At 54.2% G+C, this 17,630-nt stretch overlaps 6 protein-coding genes across 6 annotated transcripts; 5 read left to right on the top strand and 1 right to left on the bottom strand.

Moving 5' to 3' along the window:
- Nucleotides 1–2,239: 2,239 nt before the first annotated feature.
- Nucleotides 2,240–4,024, top strand: A1O7_02071 (uncharacterized protein; the record flags this gene model as incomplete). Its single annotated transcript, XM_007756106.1, has 1 exon — nt 2,240–4,024. The coding sequence occupies one exon, from the start codon at nt 2,240–2,242 to the stop codon at nt 4,022–4,024; it is 1,785 nt and encodes a 594-aa protein (XP_007754296.1).
- Nucleotides 4,025–4,671: 647 nt separating this feature from the next.
- A1O7_02070 (uncharacterized protein) lies at nt 4,672–5,760 on the bottom strand (the record flags this gene model as incomplete). The annotated part of the gene is made up of 3 exons (XM_007756105.1): nt 4,672–5,376; nt 5,439–5,573; nt 5,629–5,760. 3 exons carry the CDS (start codon nt 5,758–5,760, stop codon nt 4,672–4,674), a joined length of 972 nt encoding a protein of 323 aa, XP_007754295.1.
- A 1,729-nt stretch (nt 5,761–7,489) lies between these two features.
- A1O7_02069 (carbonate dehydratase) lies at nt 7,490–7,704 on the top strand (the record flags this gene model as incomplete). Its single annotated transcript, XM_007756104.1, has 2 exons — nt 7,490–7,512; nt 7,572–7,704. The coding sequence occupies 2 exons, from the start codon at nt 7,490–7,492 to the stop codon at nt 7,702–7,704; spliced, it is 156 nt and encodes a 51-aa protein (XP_007754294.1).
- Nucleotides 7,705–8,271: 567 nt separating this feature from the next.
- On the top strand, nt 8,272–10,312 carry A1O7_02068 (uncharacterized protein; the record flags this gene model as incomplete). The annotated part of the gene is made up of 5 exons (XM_007756103.1): nt 8,272–8,678; nt 8,721–8,925; nt 8,982–9,994; nt 10,044–10,173; nt 10,223–10,312. The coding sequence occupies 5 exons, from the start codon at nt 8,272–8,274 to the stop codon at nt 10,310–10,312; spliced, it is 1,845 nt and encodes a 614-aa protein (XP_007754293.1).
- Nucleotides 10,313–11,695: 1,383 nt separating this feature from the next.
- On the top strand, nt 11,696–13,453 carry A1O7_02067 (uncharacterized protein; the record flags this gene model as incomplete). Its single annotated transcript, XM_007756102.1, has 1 exon — nt 11,696–13,453. The coding sequence occupies one exon, from the start codon at nt 11,696–11,698 to the stop codon at nt 13,451–13,453; it is 1,758 nt and encodes a 585-aa protein (XP_007754292.1).
- Nucleotides 13,454–15,861: 2,408 nt separating this feature from the next.
- A1O7_02066 (uncharacterized protein) lies at nt 15,862–17,490 on the top strand (the record flags this gene model as incomplete). The annotated part of the gene is made up of 1 exon (XM_007756101.1): nt 15,862–17,490. The coding sequence occupies one exon, from the start codon at nt 15,862–15,864 to the stop codon at nt 17,488–17,490; it is 1,629 nt and encodes a 542-aa protein (XP_007754291.1).
- Between the last annotated feature and the right edge of the window lie 140 nt (nt 17,491–17,630).

Raw genomic sequence — 17,630 nt, 5'->3', positions numbered from 1 at the left:
GGCGCAGCCAGAGTGGAAGTACAACCACCTCTAACGCCTGGCTTCTGTGTATCCTCTGGTTGACGCGGCTGGCCGAATATCACGGCCCTACAATCCCGCACACGTCGCTATCGACGTCGCCGTTTTGGTCGCGTCCCAGCTCCTCTACCATGTTCCACTCTTTGCAGCCCCTGCGGTCACTCTCTCATCCTCTCTTCTGTCATGTCCGCGTGCCAGAGCCACTTCCCCTATCGTCAAGATCCCCTCCCTTTCGTTTCCCGCCATCCGACAATCCCAGGACTTTCGCGCCCCGCTTGTACCATTTATGCCTCTTCTTTTTGGACCCTGAGTCATTGTTCGACGCACTGCTCCCACCACTGTCGCTGGCCCTGACAGGATCATTAGAAGTACCTTGGTATTTCTCCTCTGAACCTTGGTCGCTGCCTTCCTGCTGCCAGTTAGTACAGAGATCCAACTAATCGCACGCTCAGGAGCTTACAATTCCTTGCTGCTGGCGCAAACGATCAGCGCTAGAGTCCATGCCTCTTGGTCGATTGCGAGGGAGCACCCAGGCAGTGTTATGGGCTGCGTCTTGTTGGCCTACCGAGAACCCTCGAGCCTCCCAGGGTCTCCCGTCTCGACGATCGACGTTATGCGCTGAGTCTTGCTGGCCGGGATACCTCACGAGCGAGCCAGGGTATGGACTGTTCGGATCAGGGGCAGGGCGTCGTCCTTGCTGCTCAACTTCAGGCCTGCTCGGGTTTTGTGCCTGTTCGTTCCCACGTCGACATGCGCCCTGGTCCGACCGTCCGTCGTTGTGTCCGGCCTCGGGTCCAGGGGGAAAGCCTTGTGTCCGTCTCCACATGGTGTGGAGATCTCACAAAACTGTCTAGGCTCAGGAAAGTCTACCGCGCGGCGTCTGGAGACCAGTACCTGGCTACAGGTGCGAGAGACTACGGCCTACATTTTGAAGAAGCTGTTCGTCCTGCCTGTTTGCTCACTGGGCATAAAGGGACGTGGTGGTCTCGCGAAGACAACTATTCACTGTGTTTGTGGGACAAGGACCGCGAAGATGAACGACTAGGGGTATCCGTGCGAAGGAAATGGACGCGGTGAGCCAGCATCTAGGTGCCAACTTCCCGTCCGCCACGAGGACACTATTAAGAGTACCTCTCTGAGCAGTGGTGGCTTTGTCACGGACTATGACGCCCACGACGTGAACCTAGATGGCCTGGGATGAAAAGATACATAGTAGGGCCAAAGGGAAGCATGGAAGTCAAAGACGTCGCATCCTCGAAGCTGTCCGCATTACATGATTATTGCTGTTTGTCTGCGAGTAGTGTTCTTTATTCATACAACGGATGGACAACAGGGAGTTTGAGGCCAACGGCGATCTCTTTCAACAGATAGACTCGTCTCTCCCCACCATGTCTGGGCAAAAAGGCAGGATCCATGCACAGATGGAGCAGCGTTTAGACGATCAGGACAGGTATGGAGCGTACTAATCAGTGGTTCAATACTCACGAATGCTACGCAGTAGCGATAGTTGAGAGAACCCGTGCAATATCGTCCAGCTCTTCGGGTTCCTTGTACCCATGCCCTTCCTGCTCGGCGCCAACGTATTCTTTCCAGGTCACGTCGAATCCAAACACCGCTCAAGACCCCTTTCGTCTGACGGCCGAGACTCACATCGACGTAGGCGTCATCAGTGCCGTGTCCCAAAAACACTGGCGTCGTCAGTAAAGGATGATCTCTACCATGGAATGCGATGGATGTTCTTGCTCCTACGAAGGCCCCCAGCCTGAGAATTGGCTCGGCTCCAGCTCGCCTCGGGTTGAGGAGGCTGAGCAATGCCCACAACCCTACGGCAGCGCCTTGGCTTACAGTATACCACCAAGAACAACATTCTCCGCTTTCCCCCTTTTCCGCGAGGCTGAGAAAGACGATCCGCAAGGCTGCATCCACTGATAAACTTCACTCTACGGTCGTATCTTATCGCGAACCGAGGCACCTCTGGTGCTTCCCCACACTTGATGCGTAGGGCGGCCTCACTCTTGCGGAGACACCCGCTGAGCTCGTGGTCTACGCCGTACAACATCCCAGCAGCATCTTTCTCGTTTTTCCGACGTGTTTTCTCCTTGTAGAGGGTGCCGCCGTTCACACTTGTAGTCCTTTCTTGAAGGCGTCCTCCCCCCCTCCCCTGTTGTCTTCTTGTTGAAGGCGTCCTCCTTCCGTATTCCAAGCCATCCGTATCGACAGGATGCCCCTCGCAACGGCTCCTGCTGCTGCTGCCGACGACGCGCCCTGGAAACCCATCGCGGCGCAGAAACAACGTGACCGAGCATCGCGGATCCCCTCGAAATGGCACATTCCCACATCGGCCCTCCCCAAAGACCCTCCTACCCTCGCCGACGGGCCGCAGAACGTACTGCACCTCCCACGCCAATTCCTCACGCACGCGGAGATTGAAATCACAGAAGCATACACCGTCGAGACGCTCGTCTCGGCGATCACTGAAAGGAAACTCACCAGCGTCGAAGTCGCCGACGCATTCTGCCACCGCGCCGCCATCGCGCAGCAGCTGACAAACTGCCTGACCGAGCCGCTGTTCGAGAAAGCGCTCGCGCGCGCGAGATTCCTCGACGACTACCTCAGCACGCACGGCCAGCCGTTTGGGCCCTTACATGGCCTGCCGATCAGCGTGAAGGACACGTTTGACGTGCAGGGCGTGGACACGTCGATCGGGCTCGCGGCCCTATGTAATAAGCCCGCAGCAAGAAATGCGCCGCTCGTGGACCTTCTACTTAGTTTGGGGTGCGTGGTGGTGGCCAAGACGAATATCCCCCAGACGCTGGCCAGCCTGGACAGCGTGAACAACATCTTCGGCCGCACCATGAACCCGATCAACCGGCTCTGCACGGCGGGTGGGTCCAGCGGCGGCGAGGGCGTGCTCGTCGCCATGAAGGGCTCCATGGTGGGAATTGGCACCGACATTGGCGGCAGCATTCGCGTGCCGGCCATGTGTAACGGCGTGTATGGCTTCAAGCCGAGCAACCTGCGATTGCCGTACGGGGGGCAGGCGCTCACAGGAGCGGAGGGCACGAGCCGTACGAGCGTGCAGGCCGTGGCGGGGCCGATCGCGCGCAGTGTTCGGGATGTGGACTTCTTCCTCGCGCACGTCATACCCCTGGCCACGGCGTGGGGGGAGGACTGCATGCCTTGTGCGTGGACGCTACCGCCACCGTCAGCACAGCTGACAACCGCCCTCAAGGGGAGCGGACCCAACGGCGAACTCGTCATCGGCATCCTGCGCAGCGACGGCAACTGTACGCTCCTCCCGCCCATCACCCGCGTGCTCAACGAAGTGGCCGTCGCGCTGTCGGCGAGCAGCCGCGTGGTAGTGAAGGAACTGCTCACCCCGGCGGCGTGGACAAAGGCGCAGTCCGTGATGAGCAAGCTGATGGGCGTGGATGGGGCCACTGTCATGAATCAACTGATCACGGACTTCAAGGAGCCGCTCGTGCCGTGGATGGCCTCGCGCTTCCGGGCAGGCAAGGCGCAGCCTCTCGAGCGCGTCGCCGAGCTGCAGGCCCAGCGGTCGGCGCTGGAACGCGAGATGCTCTCCCTGTGGAGCGACGTGGATGAGTTCGGGCGGCGGAGGCAAGTCCTCGACGCCATCGTCTGTCCCGTGGCCCCTCACCCGGTGCCGCCTATCGAGGGGTACAACGCCGTCGGGATGACCAGTAGTTTCGTCCTGTTCGACTATCCGGCTGGCACGGTGCCGGTGCGCGACGTCGTGGCCGACGATTTGGAGCTCGGCCGGCCTCTTGCTGCGGGCAATATCTTGAGCTCCTGGGACGTAAGGTGTCGCGAGCTGTGGGATGAGCATGTCACGGACCGGAGGGTCTACTTGGGCACGCCGCTTAGTGTGCAGGTCGTGACGCAGCGAGGGCGGGATGAGTGGTTGTGCAGGGTGATGGGCCTGGTTGATGAGGCTGTCAAGGCCGAGATTGCGGCGGCGGCGGCAGTAAAACCGCGGTTGTGAGTGCGGACCGTAGCATATACGCCTGGTACCTGAATGGATGGGCTTAGCAAGGCCATGACTTGGTAGGTAACTGTAGATAACGATAAAGAGATGGGTTAGGCCTCTGGAGATGGGTGAATGAACTAGAGACTAGCCACATATTGTATCGTCTGTATCTCGTGAACGGCGTGGTTAGATTGCCTTACTACCGGACTGGCTGTGACTGTTGAGTCCAACGAGTTGAGTTGCAGATGTTGCTGAATACTGGGAGGTGCAAGCTGCTTCAAGAACAGTACGGGCACTACTTGTAGATGTACCTCAAATACAGGCTAGACATGCACATGTCCATGCAAATGTACATTGGCATGAAGAGAAAGCTGCCGAACCAAAATTGCCGCTCCCAAGTTCGATGCTCATCACCCCAGGTCAGAGATTGATTTCCCAGTCGTGCAATATATGGAGTCTTTTAGCGATTTAAAACGTATTATTTGGTGGTTCTCGACTAAGCTGCTCCCCGTTGAGCAAGAAAGGAGCTCATCCAGCCTGCCCGCCTCTGCTGTGAGTCAAATGCAGGTTGCGCTTGCGCCTCTCACAAGCCGGAGTCTGCGCGACAGCGGGTTGAAGACGCCTCAGTCTTCTGAGGCAATTCGACGAGGGGCGGTCCGCCTTCAAGGAGCCGTCGCCTGGGCCATATTGATCTTGTTGGTCGGAAGGTCTTGCGCTTCATCATGTATCGTCCTCCCGAGCAGAGTGTTCCAGCGTAGAAACACGGCAGGTTGGATTGTTCTCCACTCGTGGGATACGTTCTGCTGTATCGTCCACTCCGTCGTCGTTTGTTCAATAGAACGTGCAATGCTGACCGAGAACGTGCGACACCGGTCTATCACCGAGTCGGCCTGCCTCAATCGATCGAACTCAAGGATTCGGCGAGCCGCATCTACCGCGTTCGTCTCTGCGACCGAGGCTCTGTGAGGTTGAATAGCTAGAAGAAATCGATTGGTTAAAGCCCAAAAGGCTAGAAACTGAGAGTAGATGGTAGGGCCTGCAGTGGCGAGAGTCGTGTCGTGAAGGGTAGGAAAGTCATCGCCTACAAGGCTTCCTTCCCATTTCTCTCGCCATTTGCACCACCTGTCTAACAGCGCGGAAAGGTCGTCGCTAAGCTCCGCGATTTGATCGGGTTGGTGATGGTCACGGATGGCTTTCGTCGCTCTCTTGAAAAATTCTGGTGCACAGGCTGCAGTGGCCCACATTGTGACAACGGGCTCGGATCGGTCGGGAATCTTGCTGTCATGTGTTATCGTCGTGTGGAGAGCTTTCTGCCATGCCGGGCTGCTTAAGAAGCAGTCTCTGTTGAAGAAAGTTGCTTCGACTGTCTGCCATGGTGAATCATTAAGGCGGGATTGGAGGAAAAACAAGTTTAGACTCATCTACTTACCAGGATTTGACATTGTGCGGCGAGCAGGATTTTCTCGTAGTCTGATTTGATGTTGTTCGGACCTAGGCTCAAGAGGATATGCTTCGCGCCCTGCGAGTGGAAGATCCATGCCTGGTGACTGGATGTTTCGAGAAGCTGTATGTGCCCATGGTCAGCCACGTCCTGTTTGTGACCGTCGGTCCGAGCATACCTCAAACAACGCAAGTAACAGCGTGGTGTACCACACAGTCCAGTCAATGCCCTCAGAAGAGTTAAGGGCTTGCTGCAGAACCTGGAGGGCACAACCATAGCGCTTTTCTAACTGGGTCTGTGCGAATGCCATGTCTGCGACTTGAATGCAACACTGGCGGACGCGCTCGGCAAGGCAATCGATTGCACGGTCCAGACACTTGCTATGGCCAATCATGTGAGGCAAGAATTGCAAGACAGATGTCAAACGACATATCTTAACCCATCGTTTGGGGTCACAATTTACGTCCACGGTCGAGGCGTCGATAAGGAGCTTTTGGGACAAGCCCGGCTGCATTAGCAAGGATACGTATTCAGGGGAATTGCGGTTGTCTGGCCAGAGAGACAATGCCGCCCTGATGGGTGCGCCGCAAGGGTATCTGGTGGACGGCTCTGCGGAAGACGAGGGCACCCAACGCCCGCAAGCTGAGGCTAAGATCCTCTTTGCGGGCTGACGTCGACCACTTATTGCTGCTTCAACTATTTCTTCTTGCTTGTCCTTTCCATGTTGGCCAGCAGTGGCAGAGGCCGGATTGGTCGTGGTTGCGTCAACTAGGAAATCTGGAACTTGCAAGGTATTCACCTTTGTCCCTTTCCCTCTGGCTTTTCGGGTCGCTGCCGCCGCCATGTTGGACACCTTCCGGACAATCCGACGGTCTGTCTCGCTCAAACTGCGATGCTTCGGGTCCTGGTGGATGAATTGGATCATCGTTGGGAACGGCTTTGTCAGCTAAGGTGCGTATGGGGTGATTATGTCGTGTCAACAGTCGAAGAGGCCGCACTGTGCGAGAGGGAGTGACGACAAGGGTGCGCAGTACCGAATGTGGTTCAGGTTGACCGGGGTTCGTCTGCCCAGAAAGAGCATAGTCTAGCGGGCTAGCCTCATCGAGCAGGTTATCGAGTCTACAAAAGGTTGGGCGCCTAGCGGTGCATGTAGGTTGAATGGCATTCTCGACCAGGCGACCTACCGAACTACACTCGTGTCGTAGTTCGGTTATTATTCATCATTTATTGTTCAGGTCAGCCAAGACACGGCATTGGCGTATATTGCAGTGAGTGGACTGTTCGGATGGCGTTGAGTCAGCCTCATAGGTGGTGTACGGTGTATATAATGACTGATCTCAACCTGTGAGGAAAGGTTCTCACAAGACAATATTGAAAACTGGACTTTAGACTCAATAGGAACTAGCAAGCAGATCAGCACTTTTATTCAGTCCGCACCTTTTACCCTCACCAGAATGGCCCTGAACGCTCAAGCTCTGATTGACCGACATACGTAGGGTCAATGCCAAACCCGCCCGCGAAAAAGTTGCTGATATATGCAGGACGAGCGTCAAAGATCATCAGTCTATCCCTACCTTCGAGGAGATTGTCCAGCAAGGACACGATCTCCCAAATATCCTCATAAGTGAGTTGAGCAATTTCGAGTACTGTGCTGCTGTGAGTTTGCCTCCTGACATCCGTGGCAGTCACTTGCGCTGATCCCCGATGCATTCCTGAGCACATCTTCAAGCTGCAAACCGGTGGTAAGTAGGACGGTTACATGAGAGGACGCCTTTAGTTGACGATCCGCGAAGAAGCCGTTGTCTTGCGGGTTGCTGGTGGAAATGCCCAATACGTGCTCAACCATCTCCTCTCAATCGATAGTCTCGTCCATTTCAAGGAAGTCATCATTGTCCAGCACACAGGTGAGCGGGAGCAACTGATAATTCCGCTGAGATGGCTGATCAAGCGCAGATTGTGGAGCAACACACTTCAGAGATGCGGTAGTCAAAGAGGAGCTGAGGAAGCGGGCGCCAAATGCAGGCGCAGAGATCGACAGCATGACATTTGGTGAGATCACTGGGTAAGTAACGAAGTCTGCGCTGCATGCTTCAGGCTGTGTCGTTAATGTGGTCAAATCAGATCTCTCGCTGCCAATGTCACGAAGAGCATCACATTCTTAAAGGAGTCTCCTTTGGTCCCTGAGCAGCTGAAATCCAACATCCAGGGATTCGTGTTTGATTTGAAGACTGGTGAGCTCCAGGAGGTCAATTAGGAAGGCGTAGAGGGCGCTCTTGGCCGTGTATTTCAACGCGTGCTGCGGGCTATACAAAGCGTGGTTCAAATAGCAATAGTATCTCGCCCATGTTCAAGTTCGAGATGTGGTAGTACCGAGCAAAGTCAAACGTGGTTGAAGGTGTAGTGGGCGCGCGAGGCGTGTGTGGAATGAGTGAGTCGGTCTTGGCATGATGTTTGCACTGTATGCACACTACGGAGCAGCACTTCTTCGCTGCAGTGACGGGCCTGGCCACTCGTGCCACTCACTGTCTGCGCGGCTCTGTTGCGACTTTGTTTGCAAATTCACTTCAACCTCACCCGCCCTGGTCATATTGTCTTGCATATTTCACTTTCATCTTTCGTTTGGAGTTCAGGGAGGGTGAAGATGTCTTTGCCTGTTTCACACTTTCTTTTCCTCTTCTTGCCCAACTAACTCGTCCCTGTTGTCTATCGAAGACTCCGTCCTTGGCTGCCTACCCTATTCCTCTCAGCCAGCATCTTACGAGGTCGTGTCGTCGAGATATAGGAGCACGATCCTCTGTTTCTACGCTTTCCTTTGCCCATAATGGCCGACTCCAAAGCGCCCGAGAAGGCGAAATACGGCATGACCGGTCCGATGTCCTTGGCTTTCCCTGAACCCGTGGACGAGCAGAAGAATGGTGAACTAATTGAGGAGTTGAAGAGGGAAAAGAACTATGAGAACGAGATGGGAACGAAGAAGCGGATAGCAACACTCAAAGTCCTGAGCAAAGCCACTCAAGAATTCGTCAGAGAGGTTAGTCGCAAGCAGGGACTGCCTCCATCCCAAATCAACCAGTTCGGAGGCAAAGTCTATCCCTACGGTAGCTATCGCCTCGGAGTCTTCGGTCCCGGCTCAGATATTGATACACTCGCCGTCGCTCCTCGACACGTTAAGCGCGAGGATTTCTTCGACTACTTCCCAGGTGTTCTCAGACGAGTGACCGAGGAAGAGTTAGCCAGGGAAACAAGAGAAAAGGAGAAACCCGCGGTTAGAGAATTGACCGCTGGAGTTACCTCGCTGGTTCCAGTCCCCGATACCTTCGTTCCCATCATCAAACTCATCCTTAACGGCATCGAGATTGATCTGATCTTTGCCTCTATCACCACTCTGCAAACGATTCCGCCGAAGCTTGACCTGAATGACAACAGCCTCTTGATGGGTCTTGACCAGTCCTCCATCCGTGCAATCACCGGTCCTGTAAGTCGCCCTTACTTTGTACCTGTTCTGGCAACATACTGACTCGACGGATGTAGCGTGTCACTGATGAACTCCTTACTCTGATCCCTGAACCGAAGACTTTCCGACAGGCACTGCGAGCAATCAAATTGTGGGCGAAACGAAGAGCAGTCTATGCCAATATTGTTGGCTATCCCGGAGGCATCGCTTGGGCCCTGATGGTTGCGAGAGTCTGCCAATTCTACCCGCATGCAGTGGGTGCCACACTTGTCGACAGATTCTTCTACATTATGACCGAGTGGGGTTGGCCTACTCCGGTGATGCTGAAGGACATCGAGCAGCCAGAGCCTAAACAAACTGCACAGGGCTTCAAAGTGTGGAATCCTGCCATTTACAAGCAAGACAGGGCGAATCTCATGCCCATCATCACCCCGGCATTCCCCAGCATGTGTGCGACATACAACATTACCGAGTCGACCAAGAAAGTCATCATCAACGAGATCAGACGGGCTAGTAAAATCACCCGCAACATCTTTGCAGGCAAGGCACAGTGGAGTGACTTGTTCAAGCAGCATACTTTCTTCACGGCCGACCACAAGTATTATCTGACCGTGATTGCGAGCGCATTCAATCCCGATGCTGCCAAGAAGTGGTCTGGTCTTGTTGAATCCAAGGTTCGTCACCTGGTCATGAGGTTGGAAGACATGAAAGACAGCATTGTCCTTGCTCGCCCCTTCACCAAAGGATTCAAACGTCTCCACAAGTGCAGGAACGAAGAACAAATTCGTGAGGTACAAAAGGGCAGCCTGAAGTACAAGACAGAGGAGACCAAGGCTGTCGAGACAACAGATCCCCAGTTGGTGATGACGAATGGAAACGCCACCCCAGTGCCTCTATCGAACGGCGAGGACGGGGAAATGGGCGTGGATACGCACACAGTGTATACTTACACCTACTATATCGGCATCGACACCCAAGCGAAGGGCAGCCTAAATCTGGTGCCCGCCTTCCAAGCGTTCAAGTCCATCTGTTCGGGATGGAACAATTACAATCCCGAAGTCCATTTCCTGAATCTCGCCGTGTCAAAGAGGTAAGGTCCTGTTGAGCAGTTCAATTTTACATATCGCTGATCATTATAGTTGGGAGTTACCTGACGACCTCTTTGATGCCAAGGCTGGGGAAACCCGACCGAGCAAGCCGGTTAAGAAGGTAGTTAAGACTGCGAACACAGAGACAAAGCCGGTAAGACGAAGCATCAACGAAGTCGAGGTAAGTTCGTCCCCTCCCTTGATATGACCTCGCTAACCTCCTACCGTAGGGCGCTCAAACGAATGGCGAGGCTGCCGCGAAACGACCCCGACTCATGACACCCACCGCCACACCCACACCAGCTGCTACACCAGCCTGACGATATCGTGGGCTAACCGTAGTACTGCTCTTCTGACGGCCAACCTCGGTATCATTCGAGGTTTAGCTGCGCCGTCGCGTTGATCTCTCCTCTGCTATCGCGATCTTGCATGCACATCCTTCAAGGAGAAAATTGCGCTGAAGCACCAAAAAAAGGTGAAAACGCCGAAATGCCAAAAAGAAATGAAAGTAGCCACAGCTCCGTTGTGAGATTGAACAAAACGAGGTAACAGACCTGATAAGAAGACTAACCTTGCACAGCACAGCACGAACAGCATCAGAGCACCCGTGTTCCACTGCAGCAATGGAAGTCGCAGGCAGGGCTGAGATGAACGGTGGTTGGAAATCGATACCGGTATCATGGATTTGCTCTGCATGTCTTTCGAAGGTCACAGACCGGAGCCGCGGCCTAGGAAAGAGTCTCGCGCAGATGGAAGGACGAAGACTAAAGTCTTGTGGAAGATGCGTCTTCGGTAAGCTGGAGTGATTGGGATCATGGGCTTCCAGCACGCTCCTAGAATTGCCAAGTTTGTACATATTTTACCAGGTGGCGCTTGGTGCATCAACATCATACAGCCAGACAGCAAACCAAAGAAATACAGATACAATTTAGAGGTCTCAGGACCTCGCCCAAAACATATCCGTGTACTGCATTTGGCGTCTGGCATTTGGTGTCTGGCCTCAGGCCGGTGAGGCTGAACTACAGTGGAGGGTCAAGTGGAGTCAAACGAGGTCGTTTTGAGGTCGAGTTGAGGTCAAGATGACCGTTCTTTTCAGGCAGCCCAGGGCCCGATGTCCACCACAGCTGACTTGACCCCTGTGCTTTCCCCCCAAAGGCCGCCAATCAGCCCCTGCCGCGCCTTTCTTGTCCACAAATTGTGCATCGTGCGCATTGGCAAGTGCTCCTAATTCAGACACCATTGGCGAGAGCTTCGGCTCTGGTTGGCGAGCCGTTAAGAGTGCATCAGGCTCTCGGTTCTGGCCCGGATCGAAAGGCAACCCAAACCCTCGATTCTGGAAAAGCCTGGGGCAATGCTGCGAGACTGGTCACGACAATACGGCTCACCGGGTGTCAGCTGAAGACTGTGATGGGCGTGTTTCAGCTCCACAACGTTTCCACCACAGCTCTGTGACAAAGGAGGGCACCAAGAAAGGGCTTCGTACCTCTGTGAAGAGACGGTGTGCATGTTTGTGCTACCAGCCTCTTGTAAGCTGTAAGACGGAGACGGTTGTGTGGCGTCTAGCACGCCCTGGGGATAAGTCTGCCTTGAAGCCCATAATAGTCGTAACTTCCCATCCAGTTTGCTTCAGGAGATTTTACGACAACATCGACTCTCCAGCTAGTCGTCAGTATACCTTTCGACCCAGAGAGCGGCTTGACAGCATGGCACCTCCAGGACCCCGGAAGCGCATCGTCGTGTGCTGTGACGGCACCTGGCTCAACTCGGATGGTGACTATCAAACACCGAGCAATGTGACTCGAGTGGCTCGAGCCATTCCTCCCATCGGCGTCGACAAGTCCGTCACCCCTCACCAGCCAATACCACAGATCATATTCTATCAGAACGGGATCGGTACGGGCTCTCCATCTTTGTACGACCGGGTCATTGGCGGTGCCACGGGCGAAGGTCTTGCGGAGCATATTCGTGAAGCGTACAGCTTCATCTGTCTCAACTACAACCATGGGGACGAGATCTTCCTGCTCGGTTTCTCCCGGGGCGCTTTTACCGCTCGTTCAATTTCAAGCTTGATCAACGCTGCTGGTCTACTCACCGCACTCGGTCTGGAATACTTCGTCCAGGTCTTTGAAGACTGGGAGTACCAGCAGAAGAAAGACTTCAAGACCAAGTGGCCGGACTTTCCTTTCGCGGGCCACAAACCGCCCGTCGACCCGGACTATCAGCAGAAGCTCATCGACAAAGGCTTGACGAGGACGAAAATCAAGGTCAAATGCGTGGCTGTATGGGATACCGTGGGTGGATTGGGCATCCCCATGATCGGACTACTGCCACAACCGCCCAGCAGAGATTTCGCCTTCGTCGACACACGTGTCGAGTCAAATATTGAGTATGCCTTCCAAGCGTTGGCACTGGACGAACATCGACGGTCCTTCTCCCCCACGATCTGGGACTGGCCGCACGTGGAACACCACGATCTGAAGCAGTTGAAGCAATGCTGGTTCCCGGGTGTCCATAGCGATGTCGGAGGTAGTTACGACGACACGGCCCTCGCAAACCTCACTCTGGCCTGGATGGTCAGCAACCTTGACCCAATTCTTACCATTGACCACGATTACCTTATGGACTGGATCAAGCCAATGCAAAAGGACGACCTGAGGCTCGTAGGCCGTCATCAGACATTCACGAAGAGTGGCGGTATGGCTATGGTCCAGAATACGGTTCCTCAGCCTCGACCCTGGGGTCTTGGGAAGATCCACAATAGCATGTCGTTCTTCTTCAGACTGGGCGGCTCCCGCACCCGCACGCCCGGCGAATACCGCGAACAAGAACTGGCCTCCCAGCACGGCGTACTCTTCTGGATGTTCTGGAAGATCTTCCATCGCGTGGTCAGGCCATTCGAAGATAGACACCATGCCCTCCCACGACTCAGGCGTACTTGTGAAACCATCCACAGCAGCGTTCGCATCCGCATGGGCAAGGACGGCCGCGGTTACGACGACAAAGGCAAGTATGATTCCGAAGCGCTGGAGGGCTGGGTCATGCACGGCATGGAGACAAACCCGGACACCCCCATTGCACAGGGTGCTCCGGGTCCGGTCGGGCAGATGAAGAACGTCGTCTGGAAGAAGAACGTCTACAAGGAAAAGCTCGTCGAGCCGCCCTCGCAGAACGGGGAGAAGAAGGGCAAAGTCCAGATTTTCGAAAAGGAGGGTAAAACCGCCGTGGTTGAGCTTCCAGAAGAGCCGCTCGGCGCGTTCGAGCGGAGCATACTCCAAATGTGGCCGGATATCATGAAGGACTTTGACACGATCATTCCCGGTAAGCACCAGCAGAGCGTGGACCGCGCGCATACCGTGCCATTGCATGGCCACGCAGGAGGCGTCAGTAACGGCGTGGCGCCGTTGGTGGTGGACGACCCGCTAAGATCGCAGAGTGGTAAGAGGAGGAGTGGGACTGCTTAGGAAACGGTGTCTTCGAAAGCTAAACTCAAAAGAAAGAGAAGCTTGCTGTTTGAGTGTAAGAAGCGATATTTCCATTTCGGGCTTGGCGTCATTAGCGAAGAAGGTCGGTAGGAAGAGGGTAGGGCACTCTGAAGAGCCGCGGCCACGCCTTCCTGTGCTGATCCGGTCCAGCCAACCTCTGAATGCCTTTCTGTCATTTATGTATGCAATCCATATTGTGTTGTCTAAAATTTAGCAAGCAAGGGACAAGGACATGACGGTGTCAGCAATCCGAGTATGTTAATGAGATGTTATCTTTACCTGCTCGTGCCGCTCTTTCCCATCCGTGCAACTTAACGAGACCCTCATTTAGTTCACAGTACTGTACCATGAAGTTCGGTCTCACCTCCTGGTGTGACCTCTGATCAAATCAGCTTCTTCTCTACCTCCAATGTCTCCATCTCCAGTTCTTAGAGGTATCCTTTGGGCTTTGTCGCAAGCTTGTATCTCAAGACACTTCCCTGCAATCCACTTGCGCTGTTTCATATGGCCCCGCCGTGTTATGTATGAGCCTTCGGAGCCTTCTGTGCTGTGAGTGATGCGGTCAAAACCGGAAGCGTGTAGCCGGAAAGAGGACAGCTCATCCTTGTTATGCTGAATAGCTCCCTTGTCCAATGCCTGACAAGATCAGATTCCTAGGAGACCACGGTCGGAAAGTTCATAGATCTGCCGGGATTTCAGCTCTCGCCCCAGCTTCGTGGTAACTCGTTCAGAGCTGGGCTAGCGTCGAAATCCTAGTCGGTGCGGTATGAGGCAGCGCCTTTGCCTCTAGGATGCGACTGTTTACAGTATTCACGAAACCACATCGGAGGCACGATCCTCCGGCGGATGGTCATGCGCTGAGCAGGCGGCAGGAGAGTCCGAACCGGATTTGCTCTGGATAGCAATCTTTGACCGAGCTGAATGCATAATATACGGGAAATCTGTGAATGAACATTACTTGTACCTCGTACAAAGCCGAGGCCAGACCTGGGGCTGTCGTCATTCCGTAGGCGGGATGCATGCGGGATGCATTGGTTGTCGCGGTGCAATCGAACCAGATTACACTTCCTGGTACCTCCTGGCACCTCTTGAAATTCTAGAGGGATCTCTAACTGCAGTTGGCAGGCCGCGTCCGGGAGCTACTCTTCACTGCGGGATGTAAGAAATATGGGATGGGTAGAAAGAAGCGGGCAGACAGGACGATGTCGTGATTCTTGGAAGAACTCACGACATGTCGCACAGCTTGCAAATAATGCTGCCTGCGCAGCACGGACCGTGCGCGTACCGCACTGCGCGTCTGGAGATCAGTAATTAACGCAGGAACAGCCTCATCGCGCTCGTCAGCCTTCTGGAAAGGGGCGCTGCTGGGCCTGACGTGTCTTTAAATAGTGCGGCTGCTGACATCGCAATCTGGAGAGCCTGAGGCTGGTACGTCTGTGGATGACTGAAATGATCAGGGGCAAAATCTCGAGGGCCGTAATTATTGCTTATGGGCAGTTAGAGGGGAGGCGCACATAAGGTGTCACAATTGTCTTAAATTGCGTCAAATGTCATGGAGCAGGGATCGATGATTGGATTTTCGGTCCAGAAACAAGCATTGCAATCTGCAGCCTAACCTTTCTTAAAATGTGGGCTACACAGGTTGATCATGAGCCTGTGACCTACTGTGGTAGAAGGAAATGGAATTCAGTTTGACCGCTGCGTTCAAACAGATCAGCAGCTGCACCAAAATTCGGGGAAGGTGGAGCTATAATAAGTAACCTCAAGCACCTGTGAGCCGGCCATAGGCCACCTCTTAGGCTCGTGTTAGGCAGCGGCGAGCCTGCCGTGGGATCTGCCCCTGGACAAAAGTTGTCGCCTGTTGGATCTTTCCACTCTCCGGTCTTCGCATGTTGGCACTGAAGTCGGTCTCCGTTCTCACGATGCGAGGCCGCGTGCCAGATTCCCGAAGGGGGAAGGGGCCGGCAAGTGGCAGCCAAACACAGGGCCCATGCGACCCGATGTCCACAAAAATTTACACGTTCCCTTTCCTTTCCAGTGGCTATGCTCCCGAAATCAACACCGTTCCAACGCTCGGGTGAGTCGAGATCAGCTCGTTGGTGATGGACTGTGTCTGGTGGCACTTGGACATTCACCAGCTGTTCACCCTACCTCGTAATATTGAGTGTTCTGATTGCGCGTCCATGGTTATTTCTATTCGCCCTCTTCCTGGCCCTGAACATCCCACAGCCCACCACCTCTCACACCAGAGTCATCTGCACCTCACTTTCTATTCATCCTGTATATTTCTCTTGAAGTCGTGACCGACTTCCCATAAAGCTTTATGGCGACAGCTCTTTACCGACGTTCCTCTCTATTATTCTTCACACTTATTCCCTTTTCAGACAATGAGTTATTCCTATCGCCAACCTAATGAGTATGAGCTGTCGAGGACGAGTGCGTACTCATCGGACGAGATAGAAGACTCGTTACCATATGACGACGAGGATGCCGACCGCGATGACTTTCAGACCCATTTACTTACTGGCCAGTCTGTGTCGAGTGCGGTCAAGCCGCCGATCTCCTCTCACTCTATCGCCCTAGCCCCTGCCTGGCTGCGGAAGCAGCCTCGTCTACAGCGGTCTCGAGCCGGATCGAATCGACTTCCACGACGGTATGGCCGCGCACCGAGATCACTCCTTCGAGCCTTCATTCTCCTTTGTTACGTATTCTGTACCAGCATCGCCGCTATTGTCATTGTAGGCGGCGTGTTCTTCCCCGGCTACACTCACCTTCCACCCCACTACCAGGCACTGAGAGAAAGAGCGCTGGCGTCTCAGGAACCAGGCCGGGCCAACATACATAATCAGAAGGTTTTCATTGCAGCGAGCATATACGATAAAGGCGGGAAACTGCTCAGCGGAAACTGGGCACAGAACGTGCTGGATCTGATAGAGTTATTGGGGCCCAAGAACACATTCCTGTCGATATACGTCAACGATTCAGGCCCGGAGGCGCAGGAGGCGTTGGAAGGGCTGGAACAACGGGTGCCGTGCGAGCATGCACTGGTGTTCCAAGACCACCTGAACATTGACAACCTGCCTCACATTCACATCTACGGGCAGGAACGGGTAAAGCGCATTGAATATCTGGCCGAAGTTAGAAATCGAGCCCTGGCACCACTAGACGCGGTCGACACCACGTTCGACAAACTCCTCTACCTAAACGATGTGGTTTTTCACCCTATTGAAGCAGCCCAACTACTATTTTCGACACACACTGTCACTAATGAAGTGACTGACTATCGAGCGGCATGTGCGGTGGATTTCATCAACCCTTTCAAATTCTACGACACTTTTGCAACCAGAGATGCTGAGGGGTACAGCATGGGGTTGCCATTCTACCCTTGGTTTGCGGCAGGTGGTGACGAAACTAGTCACAATGATGTGCTGGAAGGCAAGGATGCCGTGCGGGTCAAGAGCTGTTGGGGTGGGATGGTTACATTTGACGCGCGCTTTTTCCAGAAACGACCCGGTCACGCCGAATTGGTAACCGCCGGGAACCAAGGCCCAAGCAATCTCTCCGCGCCTTATCGGTTCCGTGCGGAGAAGGATCAATACTGGGATGCTTCCGAATGTTGTCTCATTCAAGCGGACATTCAGAGCCCGGAGCCACGAAATTCAGGCATCTACATGAATCCGTTCGTTCGAGTTGCCTATGATTCTACGACACTGTCGTGGCTGAGCTTCACCCGACGTTTCGAACGATTATACACACCCATCCACTGGTTGATTGACGTCTCTACAAGCAAGCCGAAATTCAATCCACGGCGGCATGAGGAGCCGTGGCAGCAAGTCGAGGAGGCGGTCTGGGTTCCAGACGAATCACTACCGAACAATGGCTCCTTTCATCAGGTGATGAGAACAGCCTCACATGCAGGATTTTGTGGTCGCCGTGGGTTGGCCTTGATCAAAGAAAATGTTAACGAAGGGGAAAGAAACTGGGAAGTCGTGCCGGCCCCTTCAGGAGCTCTATGATTTTGGAAGTTATGTTGAGCATAGCGATGGCGTCCGGAACAACAGTTACAAGCTGGAAGCATGCTTATCATACCGGGGAAATGTGTCTGCTATCAGGGCGGCGCAGTCTTGAACCCGAGCTGGAGAGAATTTCCTGCAGC

The sequence above is a fragment of the Cladophialophora yegresii genome (assembly GCF_000585515.1).
Source record: "Cladophialophora yegresii CBS 114405 chromosome Unknown aczIN-supercont1.2, whole genome shotgun sequence".
Lineage (NCBI taxonomy): Eukaryota > Fungi > Ascomycota > Eurotiomycetes > Chaetothyriales > Herpotrichiellaceae > Cladophialophora > Cladophialophora yegresii.
The sequence above is the reverse complement of the archived record's forward strand: the minus strand, read 5'-3'. Positions and strand labels throughout refer to the sequence as shown.